The sequence below is a fragment of the Ictalurus punctatus genome, chromosome 14 (genome assembly GCF_001660625.3).
Source record: "Ictalurus punctatus breed USDA103 chromosome 14, Coco_2.0, whole genome shotgun sequence".
Taxonomy (NCBI): Eukaryota; Metazoa; Chordata; class Actinopteri; order Siluriformes; family Ictaluridae; genus Ictalurus; species Ictalurus punctatus.
The window spans coordinates 27042809-27061417 of NC_030429.2; the positions used below are offsets into that span (position 1 = coordinate 27042809).

The 18609-nt window shown below is 36.8% G+C and overlaps 1 protein-coding gene across 24 annotated transcripts in view; it reads right to left on the minus strand.

Moving 5' to 3' along the window:
* The window catches only part of LOC108274794 (uncharacterized), a 588939-nt gene that overhangs the window by 49768 nt on the left and 520562 nt on the right, over positions 1-18609 (minus strand). For 10 of the 24 annotated variants that reach the window (XM_053685830.1, XM_053685861.1, XM_053685859.1 and 7 more), the window contains one exon: positions 8368-8412. The exons of 4 other annotated variants lie outside the window; for them this stretch is intronic. In XM_053685830.1, the coding sequence (XP_053541805.1) occupies positions 8368-8412 (45 nt within the window). 10 more of the 24 variants (XM_053685860.1, XM_053685846.1, XM_053685839.1 and 7 more) reach the window with 5 other exon arrangements.

Sequence of the window (18609 nt, forward strand, 5' to 3'; positions counted from 1 at the left end):
CAATACGCTGAATGATAAAGTCGACTTTCACTGTGAATAAATGTGAAAGGATTTTGATAGAGAATTCTCTTATTACACAGAGCCATTTATAAATATTTATTATAAACAGGAATGTGATTGCTTTAAAACTATTGTTTGATGATGTGGTTCTGGCTTTTATATTTTACGTTCCTGTTTCATGCATGACATTTGAACTCATTAATGTGCTTAGCATTGATGATCAACAGCAGCATAATATCACAATAAAGCCACGCCCTGTGACCTACAGGGTGTAGGGTGATTACAGTACAGGTATCAAACACCAAGTTATAAGTTAGTGACATTTACAGTGCTGTGAAAAAGTATGTGTACATACATATTTATTCATTTATAAATATATAAATTATAATTGGAGGTAACCTTAAACTGTCTAGTATATTTGAGCTTTGAGTATATTTGATACTAAATTGTTTTAAATCTTCAAACAAAATACAACAGAAAACAAAAGTAACCTGAGTAAACACGCAATAGTTTTTATTTATTAATTTATTTAAAAATCTGGTTGTTCCACCTTTAGCAGCAATAACTACAACCAAACACTTCCGATACAGTGTCTTTCTGATAGTGGAGTCATGAACAGTGACCTTTATTGATGAAAGAGAGGCCTGTAGTTCCTTTGATGTTGTCCTTGACTCTTTTGTGACTTCCTGGATGAGTCGTCGCTGTGCTCTTGGAGGAATTTTAGAAGTTCGGCCACATCTGGGAAGGTTCACTACTGTGCTGAGTTTTTCCATTAGGAGATAACGGCTCTCACTGTGGTTCTTTGGAGTCCCAGACTCTTTGAAACAGGTTTGTAACCCTTCCCAGACTGATGTATTTCAATCACCTCCTTCCTCATCATTTCTGGAATTTCTTTCAACCTTTTAACCAACTTCATGCTGTTGAAAAAGTTCTATTTAAGTGTAGATGTGATTGAACAGGGTTTGCAGTAATCAGGCGTGGTTGTGTCTAGTCCAGCTGAACCCCATTATCAGTGCAGTTTCATAGATTCGGGGAATTAGTAACTACGGGGGCAAATACATTTTCACACAGGCCCATTTGGTATTCGATAACTTTCTTGCTTCAATAAAAACATGATCATTTAAAAACTGTATTTTGTGTTTACTCAAGTTACTTTTGTTTTATCTTAGATTTTGTTTTAATTTATAAAGCCATTTAGTGTGAGACATACACAAAACAGAAGGCGGCAAATATTTTTCTCTCTCATAGATTCTATGTAAAACATCTACAGCTTAAAAAAAAATTCAAAAGGTGGTATTTTCTCCTCCAGCTCAACACAATGACACTTCAAGTCTGTTCTGTTGAAAACGGGGCTTTTGATCAGACCTCTGCTGGTTAAATGTGTAACTACATCTCAAACAAAAACAAATTCTAAACATATCAGTATTTGTTTAAATTTTAATACAAGTAATTTGGTAATATTTGTGTATAATATATATTCTAATAATATAAAAAAGACCAGAATCAGGTTCATTTGTGTGTGACGGTATTTATTCAGAGTGAAATGCTGTCACCAAAAACTGTCTGCCTTGCTCTCTCTTACCTGAAAAAACCCTCAAACTGTTTTTATTTACTGCTCAATAATTAATTTTTGTTAATTTTTAGAAAAAAAAAAGCTTCAGTACTGCAGCTTTAACAATATTTAACTGTTTTTGTGAGGATGATTGAAGCTTAAACGCAAACAACTAGAGGGATCAGTTATTATCCAGAACTTATAAAAGTGTAATAAAGTTGTCTATTGATAACTGGGTTAAAAGGTATGAGGTATTGAATATAGAATGCACAGGTTCCCATTTTAGTTCTTTATTTCAGAATTCATCTCAACATGTAGATCAAGGTGTGGTTACTTTAGAAAGAAAAACAACACTATTGAAATCACAGCTCTAATTCTATAAAGAACATTAAGCACTAATATGACTTTCCTGAAACCATAACAGATAGAATTTTACTCCTTAACAGATAAAGTGCAAATAATTAGAGAAGTTCCAATAATAAGTCTGAATCACACCTCAGAAACACTGACAAACAACTGTCAAGTTACACAAACTAACATCATTATCCACACCATATGCAACAGTAATATTACATAAAAATATATATAATTTTCTATAAACATAAAAAATTCTCAATTGACAAAGTGGTCTGAATACAGAATCAACCATGTGACTTAATAACTGACAAAAAACAGTGTAATCCTCATATATAAATTAAATATTGACTTACACTTTGATGCACGCACATAATCAAAGAATATAACTGAAAATCTCTTCACTCTGTGCAGTCAATGCATTTACTCTGATTATACAAGGCGCATACCATACTACAATACCACACTATACCATTCTATACAATACCATACTACCTTATACAGGTGTATACAAATTGCCCACAGAACAGCGAGACAGTGATCGGTTTACTCAATACTTTTAACATCACCTTGTTGAAACCATTAAATGGCGGTGAGAATCTCTTCTAAAATGGCTGCCATCATGTCTTCACATGCTCAAAGAGTTCTTTGTGTGAACGATATTTAAGAAGTCAGTAGCGCCCTCTGCTGGTAATTCCCTTCATAACAAAAAGAGACAGCAAAGTAAACATGTCAGAGCTCCACTCCAGCTGTGAATATCTGCCTGCCAAATTTCTGAATACACTTCCTGTATTTCCATTTATACTACCAAGTGATGGATCTATTATTTATTCATTTATTTATTTATTTATTATTTTTGGCAGATGCCCTTATCCAGAGTGACTTACATTTCTCTAAATTTATACAACTGAGCATTTAAGGGTTAAGGCCCAACACTGGCAGCTTGACAGGGCTGGGATTTGAACTCACGACCTTCCGAGTTAAAATTTTCACAAATCTTTCAACCGCAATGCGGTCAAGAGGTTGACTGGAAATTCTGTAAATGATTTTCCATTTCTTTGGCTCCCAACCACAATATAAACATCTAAACATAAATAAATTAAAAGAAAACAAATAAACATGTTTGAAATATTAAAACATTTGTGTATCATCAGTTCTTTTAATTATTTCATTAATAGGACATCTTTTTTTATTTGAAGAAGAAGAAAACCATTCAATCCAATACGGGTCATTTTGACCCCCTTTATGCATTCGTGTAGGTTTTTTTTTTGGTTCATGCATTGAAATGTTAAATATAAAAAATCTAAGAAAAAAAAAATGGTGTGCATCAGACCTGACACCTTCATGAATACTATACAGTTGGTTTCGTGACTGTAAGTCATTCCTTTCAAATGCTATTGAAGTTAGAAACGTGTATACCCATGTCGTATGTAACTTTAGAGACGGTCCCTTAATCTGTGAATATCGACCGTCCAACGTCAAGCCAACTCACTTTGAAACTGGGTCCTGGACTTTTGAATGAACAGGCCACAGACTGTTAAAGTCCACGGCATCTCATGTTCACCTATCATCCTTAAAACCGACTCCCCTCAGGGATGTGTCCTGAGCCCCTGCTGTACATGCTATTAACATATGACTGCTCGGCTAAATATCCGGGCAATCATATTGTGAAGTTTGCTGATGACACGGCTTCTGGCAGCGTTCCTGAGGAATCTTGATTTGTTCATCGCAAACATCTGAAGGTCTGTACATTTTGAATTATTTTGATGAATAATTTTGATTGCAACTGCATATAAACATACAGTTTTCTATTATTGTTTATATTTCATTTTTATAATTTTTCATTCTTATCCAGGATAAGAAATCATAAAGCAAGGGTCAGGGTCAGGGTCAGGGTACACTAATCAGGCAAACACATTTGATTAGATCTCACACTCAAGAACTAAATATCCTTACATAAACACACAATGTGAAGTTTACAGATGTACTGTATATACTGTGCAAACAGGAAGTGAACTTGTGAATAATGTTTACTACTTAGGACAGAGGAGGGGACAAGACCTGAGCTGATGTCCCAGCTATTCCCCTTCATCTTCTTCTTCTCCTTCTTCTTCTTATTATTATTATTAAGACTTTATTACAGAATGTGGCAGGGTAAGTGATTTAACTATCCTACTGGCTCTGCTCGGGATGTGGCTTCAGCAGACCAATAAGGTGGAGCTACCTGACTATTTAAGGACCGTTATATTGGTAGGCGCATAGGTGTCTAGGTGATTCGGGGTTCCTCGCTCCACTGGCATTTCTGGTTCCCATTTCCATTCAGGTACGTTCAGGCGTTGTTCACGGTGTAATGAAGTGAACATCTCAAGGCTATTGTTTATTTATAGTCTTAGAGCGGTGCTGGTGGTGCGTGCAGTGTGGCGAGTTGGTGCCGGAGATCGTGATCAGTGATCGCAACATTAGCCGATATGCATATGTATATGTGAATGTATATGTATGTGTATGTATATATGTATGTGTATGTGTAGGAGTTGAGCAGCTAAATCTACTCTCAGACAACTCCCTAGCGGACGACGCCACATGTGACACCGCTGCTGTTTTGTTTGATCGGTTTGGTTTCTTGTTTTGTTTTACTTTATTGTTCTGCTTTATGGTTTTATTTATTGTTTTGTTTCACCTGATTTAAAAAAAAATTATTATTATTGTATTATTATTAGTGTTATTGTCTGTTTTGTTGACTTTAATCAAGTATTTTTGGTTTGTTTTGCAACCACAAGTAGTCTGAGAGGCTAATTAGTAAATTAGTGTTTTCTAGCCTCAAACCTGCTCTTTCAGGATTGTTTCTCCACATAACCACCTTACTATTGATGGGATATATGTCCCTTACTGTCTCCATGCTACAGTGGCAATATTTTCATTTTATTTACTGTTCACCATAATTCTGGTTCTGCTTAGGTGCTGTGAACTGCCTCTATTTCATGTGGTGGTGTCTGTGGGCCTGGGTGTTAGTCACCACCCCATGGTGTCTGTAATTTGTTTTTCTTTGTTTATTGTTTAGTGTTTGTGTAATTTTGGGTTAACTGGTGTCTTCTTTCTCTCTAGGAGCCGGTGAGTCTTGGTGGGACAGGGGAGGCTAGCTGCATGTATTCAGTGGTGTGTGTTTCACAGCGTGCTCAGTGTGCAACACAACAACTTCCTTATGGTGTAGGTAGTGTTTGATGATTTTGGTGTGACTTGCAGTGGGTTTGGATGATCTCCTGAGCTGTAGCTGTCCTACCTTGTTCCTGCCAAGCCTGGGCCTGGAGAAGTGCTTAGTTTTAAAATCCTTTTTGTGCTTCATGGGAGAGCGATTTTATATTTACATGTCTAGTTCTAATGATTAAGTGTCATAGTAAAATGTAACTTTTATATTCGTACTCGCGTCTCACTCATGTTCTTTGCCCTGATAGGTAAAACTTCTGTGTCCCTTTATTTGGGTGTATTTCCCTGGTTCTCCCCCAGGGTGGCGTAGTTGGATTTACTAAATTTGTATAAATGTTTCCCTCAACTTAGGACTGCCACAAGAAGTATATGTGTATGTATATGTGTCATACACCTTTTAGCAGTGCAGTCACATAAAGAGAGTAGCACAGGAAACGCTTCTTTATAGCTCTGAATGTGACCACACACTGTTCAGAGGGTCCACACCAATTCTGTCAATAATCTCTTCAGTAACATGGGTCTCGTCACATTCATGTAATTATCAGGTTTCTGTGTTAGTGAACACAAGTAGGTTCAGGGGGTGTAACAAGGCCAGATCAAGACAAGAGATAAAGTGAGTAAGGAGACAGTTTACAGCTGTCATCAGGTGCAGAACAACTTTTTCTAATTGCTGTGTCATTTATTATAATGTTTGTTAAATAGAAATGAAAACAAATACATCCTCAAGTTTAGGGCTAATAAGAAAACAAGGATGAATTAGATAGTTATTGAGGATGATGCTGTTTGGGTTAAAAAGCACTTTCAGATAACATCTTGTGGATTAGTGTTTCCATCTGATACTCACCATGATCGTCCTGTGATGTGTTCAGCAGATCTTCTCCTTGATCATTAGGATCTTCATCTGAAACATAAAGTTAAGTTTAGTGGTTAAAGAACATTTACAAGGGTTAAAACAGCAATGATTCTCACCTGGACTTGTGTTTGCAGGATTTATTTGTGTATTAGGCAGCGAGTTGGTGTGTGGAGGATCAGGGTGTCTGCGGTTCTCTGCAGAAAAAAAAATCCCAAGTGAACTCACTTCAGAATCTTAATAATGGGTTAAGTCTAGTTAATTTACTGTGGAAATGATCTGTATGTGAAAGCAATGCAGAAGCTGTCATTTTATTCCTTGTAAACATTTGCATGGATTTCTTTGTGAGAATAAATCACATCAGTCTTGTACAAAAATTTAAACATCCTTAAAAACTGTCAAAGTGACACAAAGTTATGTTTAATTTAGCTTCTGTAGCAGCCCTCTGGTTTAATTCTGCTAAAGAATTAAACACCATGTAACAGCTTTGTGGTAAACACAGCGTCCTCCTCTAATCATACGGTGCTACTCACGCTTTCTTCTTCTTTTACTGTACAGCACAGCAACAATCACTCCAATCACTCCAATCACTGCAATAGTCCCAGTTACTCCTACTCCTACTCCTACTCCTGTCCAAACCCCGGCTAAACCCGGATAGAGGAAAGAAAGATCAGATGAACAATTGTGTTATAAAATACAGGTCGAGCAAAAACTACTACAGCTGTTGTTTATCCTAACAGTCTCCCCACCTATAATCACAATTATATGACTTATTCAACAAATGTCTTTATGTACTGTATAATCACATTTATGAAATCACAACACAGTTAAACATTACACATCACATTTTGTCCATTTTTCCAATAATGAAATACGGATGTTTTATTTATAAGCAAAAATATTTTTTCTCTATTGTAACAAAATGAACACTTAACATCTGTTATCATGAAATAACTAGAGTGCTATTACAGATGCTCTCATATAATTATTAATTGTTAATAACCCAGTGTTTCATGTTTTGAGTAAATAATTCTACAGGGATACCAGAATTATAAGATTATAAGCTCGAGAACATGTTTTTTTGTTGTTGTTTTAAATAATAAGTAATAAGTAGGTAATGGGATGGTAAAACTGGTTTGTACTTGTTTACAAACAACACATCAATTTTCTAATGTGTACTCAATAATAATCAGTAACTGTAGCAGTGACATATCACCATATTAATATTACCCATAAATGTAACTTTTCCAGTTAAAATATTATAATATGAATATCATTTAACGTTGAGTAATATCAAACAATTAGACATTATAGTGGACTTTTTAAACTTTACACCATTTTAGTCTCTTACAGCCAAAACATCTGCTTATTACACCAGTGCTTCCAAAATTAACATTTTTAACATAAAGTTTTTCTATAAATTTTATTATAATGATTATAAATTAGTGGATCCGGAAAGCATGTTACTACAATATTACACTCCCATTACACACTCAAAACTGCACTGATGCGAACTTCCATTACAGTCTGAAGTGAGTGGCGTGGTTTTCTGCTGCTGCTCTTCAATGGTTGGGATGCTGCAGCTCCACACTAATTTAAAGTCAGAACCACATATGGGTGTAATGGTCCGGCCACATAAGTTTGGCCATGTATTATAATTAACCAAGTGTCACGATCTCCCCTTTAGACAGAGCTGCAGCTTGCAGCGCGCTTGGAGAGCCGGAGCGAATGTTGATAACTGTGACATTGTTTACTGTGGACACTTGCGTTTGTTTTGTTTCTGTTCTGTCTCCTCCCTGTTCTGTCATTGGTTGTTGTTTGAGGGTGTCCCTTCATTGTTTTCAGCTGTCAGCACTTAACACTGATTATGTTCGGGATATATACCCCTCGCCTCCCAGTACACTTCACGGAGTATTATAGTTCGATAGTAGATAGTTAACGTTACGTACCTCGATAGATTAATTTAGTTTAACGTTAGATTAGTTCTCTTAGACCACGCTGGTGTTTTCCGCTCCCAGTTCCCAGTCATAGTTTCATGTTTCCTGTTTTGTGTTTTGACCCCGTTTCCAGTGACCGCAACTTCGATTTCTGCCTAGCCCCGTTTATGCCTGTTTGACGATCGCCCGACCCGGTGACTGTTTCTGATTATGCCTCTGTTTTACGATTTGTATTTATCTGCATATCTCTCTTTAATAAAGCTCTTAACCGCAATTGCTTCCGCCTCCGTTCACGATTCGTGACACCAAGTTAGAAATTTTTTTAAAAAATAACAAAAAAATGAAGGACAGAATTCATTAAGGAGTAAAAAAGTCCAGTGAACGTAACATACTGAAATAAATGGAATGAATGTTACTGGTTGTAATAAATTAAATCTGCTTTACAGATAATTAAATACACAAGTATATCTCACCTCTGGGAACTTCCTTTTCAGCTTCACGCTCTTCTTTCTGTTTTTCTGTAAGAGAAAAAACATTTGATCATCTTGGTACAATCACAGCTCTTCTGTGTGAACTCTTCTCAATGATGCTAAAGTGTTTTACTTTGTACCTGTAGATCAGGGACACATGTAGGTCAGGTCACTACTAATGTAGCTCAGTGTTTACATTCTCAGTCTTACCTTTAACTCCAGTACTGTTTTAACATGCCTTATTAACTCACCCTCTCCACTAAAATAAAAGATTTCATATTAGTAACACTATAATATGTGATTATAATAAATGATCAAATATTTTAGAATAATGTCAACTGAATATTCTGACAATGAATATCACTTAAATAGTATTTCATAGGTAATACATTGTACAAATAACCAAGAGAATGATTTCAGCTCCACTGTTCCTGCTGTCTGGGGTAAAGACGTTCTGATTTAAAAATCTACTGCACATTCGTGTAATGAAAATGATTTAGATGTAAAGTTGTGATGCTTCTACAAGTGTGTGATGAAACAAAAAAGATGGACGGGTGTTGTGTGTTCTCCTGGCTCAATCTAACACACACACATAAAGAGTTTTGTAATTAGCTGTTCAGTGCAGAAGTCCTCAACTAGTAGTTAAAACACTGAGATCATTAAACTGCCCCATATGAACCGCTTTTGTTATACAGTAAGTAGGGATGCACCGAAATGAAAATTCTTGGCCGAAGCCGAAACTGAACACGTTTTTTACCATTTATTTTGCTTTTTTTTTTTCACCATTGCATGAATTAAATAGTCAAAATGTGCTTTTAACTATTTTGTCTTGCTTTTCAAAGCAAAAATCAATTACAAAAACTACAATTTGAAAATATTTATTTAACACTGAACATTTTTTTTTTCATTCCAGCAGGCACAGGCTACCAACAAGGCACAATATAACTTTAAATAAATAAATTATTAAAATAAAAATATTGTGATGTGGTCATCTTTGAGCCCCTTGAATAGCCGATGTTGGGCCTGTAACTGACTGCTGAAAGAATGGAACACTCTGTAGACTACAACTAAAAGTGCATTAAAAAGTGCATTAAAAAGAGTGCAGGAACTGGTTCTATTGGGTTCTATAGGGCTGATTATATTGGGGATATGTACCGCTCGCGTCCCTGTACACCTCACCGAGTATTAGAGTAGATATAGTAGAGTTAGATACGATGTTAATGTTCCGTTCCTTGATAGATTTAGTTAGTTTAAACTATAGATCAGTTCATTTAGTCCCTTTGCTTGTCTTGACTAAGTTTTTTGGATTAAGATGTGGATTTGTCTGCCTGTCCTTAAATAAATACGTCTTTACCTGCTTCCGTACTCTACTCCTTTACGTCTCGCGACGTGACAGAAACAAAAAAGTAAACATCCGAAGAGCACGTAGCTCGTGCACGCGCGCGCCCCCTCATCGAGGTCGTGACATTCGCGCGTCTCACTCTGGTTGCTAGGCTACTTGGTCGCGTCATCAAACACGTCACTGTTCAGTCAAATTTATTCGGCCTTTTCACTTATTCAGCTGAACACCGGAAATGCTTTTTTTTTTTCCGGCCGTAATTATTTTGGTTGCCGAACATTCGGTGCATCCCTAACTGTAAACTTAGTGCCTTTCCAATTCTCCCTCATGTCCAGCTTTGATTTCTGATGTGTGTGATGGTCAGTGTGTGATCTACTGAGACTCACTCACTTACCTTCCACTGAGAGATGAACACGGCTCTCTTCTCTTTTTGTCTCGACAGATCTCTTGGTGCGACTCACTGCCTTGTAGCTCCTGTAGACAGCTGCATCATTACGTGTCAGATTGTGCAACACCAAGGAGCAGTTCCCCTTACGCAGCTCTTCCTCAGGAACGTCCACACGCCCCTCATATTTCTTACTCCGATTGGTCTTCTCACGACGTCGCTCAAACACAATCTCAGAATCGCTCTCCCAGGTAATATACGTTGTTTCAGTGACTTCAGTCTGCAGTTCACACGGCAGGACAGCTGTAGACCCCACATGTCCAGATACAGTGAACTCAGGTACTGCAGAGAGGGGGTGTGAGATGGGAAAATTAAAATCTAGATTACTTTCTTTCTTTTCTTTCTTCTTTTCACCCTTACTCTGAAACACCATGGAACAGTTCCTGTTACGCAGCTCTTCCTCAGGAACGTCCACACGCTTCTCATATCCCTCACCCTGATAGGTCTCCTCACTGCATCGCTCAAACACAGTCTTAGATTCGATGTGCCAGATAATATGCGGTGTTCCATTGACTTCAGTCTGTGTTCTGATTTAAAAATCTACTGCACATTCGTGTAATGAAAATGATTTAGATGTAAAGTTGTGATGCTTCTACAAGTGTGTGATGAAACAAAAAAGATGGACAGGTGTTGTGTGTTCTCCTGGCTCAATCTAACACACACACATAAAGAGCTTTGTAATTAGCTGTTCAGTGCAGAAGTCCTCAACTAGTAGTTAAAACACTGAGATCATTAAACTGCCCCATATGAACCGCTTTTGTTATACAGTAAACTTAGTGCCTTTCCAATTCTCCCTCACGTCCAGCTTTGATTTCTGATGTGTGTGATGGTCAGTGTGTGATCTACTGAGACTCACTCACTTACCTTCCACTGAGAGATGAACACGGCTGATCTCTACTGTTTTTGTCTCGACAGATCCCTTGGTGCGACTCACTATCTTGGCGCTCCTGTAGTCAGCTGCATCAGTAGGTTTAAGATTGCGCAACACCAAGGCACAGTTCCCCTTACGCAGCTCTTCCTCAGGAACGTCCACACGCCCCTCATATCCCTCACCCTGATTGGTCTTCTCACCTCGTCGCTCAAACACAATCTCAGATTTGATCTCCCAGATAATATGTGGTGTTTCAGTGACTTCAGTCTGCAGTTTACACGGCAGGACAGCTGTAGACCCCACATGTCCAGATTCAGTGAACTCAGGTACTGCAGAGAGGGGGTCTGAGATGGGAAAATTAAAATCTAGATTACTTTCTCACCTTTTAGACAATGATCTTATGTTAAGAGCTTTATTTCATCTATTTTATAACAAAAAGTTACTTACTCACACACACGGTACCCAAGACGATGCAGATGGAATAAAATGTCGTCATGATGCCCTGATAGTGTCTGGAGGAGCGTGTGAACATTTTCTAAAACAAGGAAAGGAAGGTGTGAAAAAAGAAATATATTTGAATATCAAAAGGTAACAGAGTGCTTATTGGTTTATATCAATCATTTCTCTTTTTATTTATTTATGCTATATTACTTATACAATATACTGTAATATTTAATTTCAGATTCCAATAGGACAGATAAAGTCATATCCTTGTAAATCACCACCAGTTCCACAGCGTCAAATACATCAATACTTTCACATGATAATCACCATCATCTCCTCCAATGGGCTTTTCTCAAGTTTCCCCCATGGAGCACGCAGCAAATATCCTTCATCATCAAACACATCAATTTAATTTATATATAATCTATATATCTAAATATATAATAATAATCTCTCCCTCTCTCTCATATATATATATATATATATATATATATATATATATATATACACAAACATATACACCCACACCATTGCAACTGGATATGAATAACTATTTGAGGCTCTAATGAGGTTTCACATTTATAGTTAATATATTTAATCTTACAGTATGAATAACAAAATACAATTAATAGTAATAAGAACTATTTATTTTCTCTACAGTAAACAACTGTTGTAGGTAACAACAACAACAACAACAACAACAATAATAATAATAATGATGAAAATAATCTAAAAAAAATAAAAAAAACACTCCTACTTAATACTGTAGATCTGTAGGATATCAAACCCCAAAACAAGCAGCGAGTGATCACTGTGATAAAAATAAATAATTTAAAAAATCCCTGTGTCGGTCAAATTTATCTACAACCGTTTAAACCAAAGTTACATCACGCTGGCTCATAACACCTTCCAAATATTTCCAAACACTTTTTGCTGTCAAACTGAATATACTCTAAAGATACAGTTGGAGAAACTGCTGAAAATTTTCCTTTAATGTATGCCAGAATTATTGGCACCCATATTTTAAATAATATATATTGTATAAAATAAACACTGCACAGCTAGTTAAGTTTTCCGTTCAGACAGTCCTTACAGTATGTTCAATTTATGTTGAAATGCAGTTCATTGGATGTTTACTGGCAATGATTTCTACAGTGAAGTTTTTTTTTATATACAAAATGCACAAAATAAAATATGCCCTTATAACAAATACACATGAACTTCACCTATTTAAAATGAGCATTTCTGATTTGAGAATTGTATATTTTGTAGAATATGCCTACAGTAAAAACAGCATGTTTCAAGACACACACACATGCACACACACTATTCCTACTGTCACTGGCAGTCTAGACTACATTACACTACACCAAAGCTTAGCCAGAGAAGCTGTTTTAAAACAATATTTACACACACTAGATGTGGGAGCAATTCCTGTTGCAATATTATTATTGACCGCTGAGTGGCAGTAGACTCAAGGGGATAGATTAAGCACCTGTGTAGTAAGTCAGGTGATTGGGAATGGGGAGAGGTTTTGACCGTGTTGTAGATCTTGGTGTAAACATGTTCATGAGGGACTATGTAATTTGATCATTTCTGGATAAAATAAAGAAAGACCATGTACAAGAACAAAAAGGATTTGGATTTATTGCACGTGTTAATGACTTGCTCACTCTAGTTACCAGTCACCTCTGGCTTTGCTGGGAAGTTATTACACTAGACACTAATCAACACTAGTTTTCCCAAGTTAACAACATTTAAATGTTAATACAGACTAGGCTAACTGTATTATTGTCTTATTAAAAAGAGTCAGACACCAGGCTGTTGAAATACATGAGTGTCAAAATAAGGAATTTGGGGAAGAAAGTTAATTTCAAGAAAAGGTTTTCTTTATTCATCTGCACTTATTATATAGTTCAATGGTTGTTTTATTATTATTTAATTTTTATTTATTTATTTATTTTTAAATAAACCAGGCCTTATCCTGTTGAAGGAAGAACACTGGGTTTGTATAAACAGGCCAAATATTTTATAAAACTAAATAGAAAGTAAAGGTTTCAGAAGTTGGACAGTCCCAACCTTAAGCATGAAGTGTAGCTGGTTTTGTTTACCATAAAAGGTCAGATTTCACTAAAGACTCTTACTTCCTCTGTTATTGTGCACGTATGAGAGGGCAGAACTAAACACTTCTGTGTATTTTAATTTACATGTTTATTTGTTAGATTTAGTTGATGTTAGTCGGTATAGAGTATGTGGTTTATTAATCTTGTCAGTGCCCAGTAGAAATAGAGTGCAGGCTTTTTGAAAAGAAACAACATTGGTTAACTATGAATAAATAACCCCTGGGAGTTGTAATTTTCCACTTCATATGGGTCTGGGTGACGTTGTGCTGCGGTCAGTACAACAGAGTCTGAACAAGAAGGTGAATTATACGCAGTGTGTGAATTATACACGGACATTCAGGAGGGTCAGCTTTTTCAGTTTGCCCAGATTAGAGTTGGTGTAATGCAGATGTGTGCTTCAGAGACCCACTGTGCTGTATCCTTAAAACAGCACATGAACACAATCCTTTAAACGCTACAATTCATACAGTGCTGTTCAGCTTTATGTGATGAATAGTGCCTTGAAGGCCTTAAAATGTAGTATGTACTTTCTGAACTTCTCCTCAACTTACTTGTCTTTTCTTCCAGGAAAACCTGCCTTATGTCTGTTTTCTTTCTCTTACTCATGACATCACCAGTGTTAAATGAAATCTGAGTGCACAAAGGCCTCTGTTATTTCTATGTGAGAAGGTCACTGCATTAAATTTGTATTTATGACCATCCTAAACTACACGGATAAAACAGGCACTAGTGAGTCGTGACTAAAGTGTTGCGTCTTACACAGTGGTATGGTATTGGTATCGAACAGTTTAGTAAAGAAGAACAAAAAGAATGTTTAAAAACGTCACAGTTTTTGTATGATACATATAGTATGGCACAGTTACAGTGAAGTGAATCCTGACCATTTCACCGCTGAGTGGATGAGAGAACGCGTAGCTTACTGTTACTATATTCAATTCAATTCAGTTTTATTTGTATAACGCTTTTAACAGTGGAATTTGTCCCAAAGCAGCTTCACAGAAATATATAAATTCAGGATATAGATTTTAAATGTATGAATTTATTTAATGAGCAGACAGAGGAGACGGTGGTGAGGAAAAACAGGATCCAGACTCAGAAGTGAACCCGTCCTCATGACCACGGATAGTAGAATTATAAATACATGTCTTCTATAACTGTGCTAACACTACATGGTCAGAGAGTGCAGTTGTGTAAGCAGGAAATGAATGACAGTTTTTACTATAGTGAAGGCTGTAACTTCCATGCACGCGCATAAGCACCAGTTAAAATACACGCTGTGAGTAATGTATTTGGTCTAATTTACATTTTTGTGGTAGTGAATTATTATTTATTTAAATTCAGAGTCGTGTGTTATTTTAATTAACAGTATTTTATCAGCTTGCTTCATTCACACTCAAGCCTTAAAATGACCTGAAGATAATATCTACACATCACCTTAATCATTTCACCATAATCATTTCATTTTGATGAACTGTGCGGGGAATTTATACTCGAGATACAACTTTATTAAAATGATGACATTTATTTTCCCAGATAAAAATTCATTCTCTCCATTACATTCTGCCGACTGAGTGTAATATTCCCCGCATTTACTCCACTGCGCGCGCTCATGCATTAATAATAATAATAATAATAATAATATAACCCATTTTAGGAGCGGACAAAATTTAATATTGATTTTTTTTTCAGTATTAAAATTTAGTAGTAGTCTATGTGGAAGTTTAAAGATGTGGTTTCTACACTGTAAAGAAACAGATCTAGACTAACACATGGTCCAGAGGTGAGGATCCCGCTGTCGGAGAAGCGGCCGGGTTACAGTGCCACTCTCAGTGCTGTGAGGTGTTCAGGTGTTGAAGTGTTCAGGTGTTGAATCAGGACTCTGGTGTAAAGTTTGTGCCAAATTAAATATACGGATCACACTGATGATCCTCTGTGACCCTTAACAGGAACACTCACAACACCACAGTGTATATAGAAGATCAGATTAAACCAGTAAGAGACTCCTGTAAGAGCTATTAAACGTGTTGTTTTGTTAATCGTTGAGTATCACCCTTCAAAAAGATACTTTTTCTAAAGTATAAAACACCCGATAGAAGCTGGATAAGAATTTAATAGTAAAACAGTTTTACCTGAATTCACTCGATCAGATCTTGTCCAGAAATGCCTACGTCACTGCAGAAACCGAGGCTGAATACTGGTGAAGGCGGAGCGTCGTGTTTACAGTCCTCCACTTCCTCTGTAACTACTCTCTCTATAACCTCTATAACTACACCCTCTATAACCTCTATAACTACTCCCTCTATAACCTCTATAACTACTCCCTCTATAACCTCTATAACCTCTATAACTACTCCCTCTATAACCTCTATAACTACTCCCTCTATAACCTCTATAACTACTCCCTCTATAACCTACTATACTCTTTTATTGTTTTTTTTTTTTTATGAGGTAATTATTCCTCATGATGAGTTAAAGAGTATTTAACTGAATTAAACACATTCCGTTGTATTACATTATTCATAAATTAGAAGTCTATAAAAGTAAAATCTAACACAAGGAAGTCGATTCTTTTAGTTTCATTTCATTCATTCCATATGATTTGCATCTGTTTGGGTGGAGAAGACACTCAACTTTTTTTTTTTTTGCAGGCAGCACACGCAGTGGCAAATAGAGATATAAAATGTAAATAATACTATTTACAAATTACAAAAAAAGTACAAATGAAATTACATTTACAATTAATGAAAATTAATTAATCAATTAATTACAATTAATTTAAATTACAAAGTACAAATTACAAAAAAAGGAAAAAGCATTGTCACGTAACATGTTCAACATATTAAAACTGTAATTTATAATGTGTAATTGATAAGTTAAATTTCATTTAGATTACCATTAATAAATCACCCATGTGTATTAAATGATGGAATATAACAAATGATAAATGCATGAAAATGGGAATAAATGTTATATATATATATATATATATGTATATATATATATATATATATATATATATATATATATATATATATATATATATACACACACACACATACACACACACACACACACACACACACACACACACACACACACACAGTATCTCACAAAAGTGAGTGCACCCCTCACATTTTTGTAACTATTTGATGATATCTTTTCATGTGACAACACTGAAGAAATGACACTGTGCTACAATGTAAAGTAGTGAGTGTACAGTGTGTGTAACAGTGTAAATTTGCTGTCCCCTCAAAATAACTCAACACACAGCCATTAATGTCTAAAACACTGGCAGCAAAAGTGAGTACACCTCTATGTGAAAATGTCCAAATTGGGCCCAATTAGCCATTTTCCTTCCCCGGTGTCATGTGACTTGTTAGTGTTACGAGGTCTCAGGTGTGAATGGGGAGCAGGTGTGTTAAATTTGGTGTCATCGCTCTCACACTCCCTCATACTGGTCACTGGAAGTTCAACATGGCACCTCATGGCAAAGAACTCTCTGAGGATCTGAAAAAAAGAATTGTTGCTCTACATAAAGATGGCCTAGGCTATAAGAAGATTGCCAAGACCCTGACACTGAGCTGCAGCATGGTGGTCAAGACCATAGAGCGGTTTAATAGCACAGGTTCCACTCAGAACAGGCCTCGTCATGGTCGAACAAAGAAGTTGAGTGCACGTGCACAGCGTCATATCCAGAGGTTGTCTTTGGGAAATAGACATATGAGTGCTGCCAGCATTGCTGCAGAGGTTGAAGGGGTGGGGGGGTCAGCCTGTCAGTGCTCAGACCATACGCCGCACACTTGCTCAAATTGGTCTGCATGGCTGTCGTCCCAGAAGGAAGCCTCTTCTAAAGATGATGCACAAGAAAGCCCGCAAACAGTTTGCTGAAGACGAGCAGACTAAGGACATGGATTACTGGAACCATGTCCTGTGGTCTGATGAGACCAAGATAAACTTATTTGGTTCAGATGGTGTCAAGCGTGTGTGGGGCAACCAGGTGAGGAGTACAAAGACAAGTGTGTCTTGCCTACAGTCAAGCATGGTGGTGGGAGTGTCATGGTCTGGGGTTGCATGAGTGCTGTGGCACTGGGGAGCTACAGTTCATTGAGGGAACCATGAATGTACATGTACTGTGACATACTGAAGCAGAGCATGATCAGTATGCAGTATTCCAGCATGATAACGACCCCAAACACACCTCCAAGACGACCACTGCCTTGCTAAAGAAGCTGAGGGTGAAGGTGATGGACTGGCCGAGCATGTCTCCAGACCTAAACCCTATTGAGCATCTGTGGGGCATCCTCAAACGGAAGGAGGAGGAGCACAAGGTCTCTAACATCCACCAGCTCCGTGATGTGGTCATGGAGGAGTGGAAGAGGACTCCAGTGGAACCCGTGAAGCTCTGGTGAACTCCATGCCCAAGAGGGTTAAGGCAGTGCTGGAAAATAATGGTGTCCACACAAAATATTGACACTTTGGGCCCAATGTGGACATTTTCACTTAGGGGTGTACTCACATTTGTTGCCAGCGGTTTAGACATTAATGGCTGTGTGTTGAGTTAATTTGAGCGGACAGCAAATTTACACTGTTACACAAGCTGTACACTCACTACTCTACACTGTAGCAAAGTGACATTTCTTCAGTGTTGTCACATGAAAAGATCTAATCACATATTTACAAAAATGTGAGGGGTGTACTCACTTTTGTGAGATACTGTATATTTTTTATATTATATTATATATATATATATATATATATATATATATATATATATATATATATATATATATATATATATATATACACACACACACACACACATATTAAAGCTGCACCGATGTATCGGTCGATAGTTTAAATACATCCGATGATCAGGGGTGATTATATCCTGTCAATAAAAAGAGTGTGAGAAAACACAAGGATTTTGTGCTGTGTGTAAAGATGTCGTCACTTGTGTGGAATGATGACAAAACTGCAGTTTGTAATCTCTGTAAACTCTACACCACTAAAATTTTACGAGAAA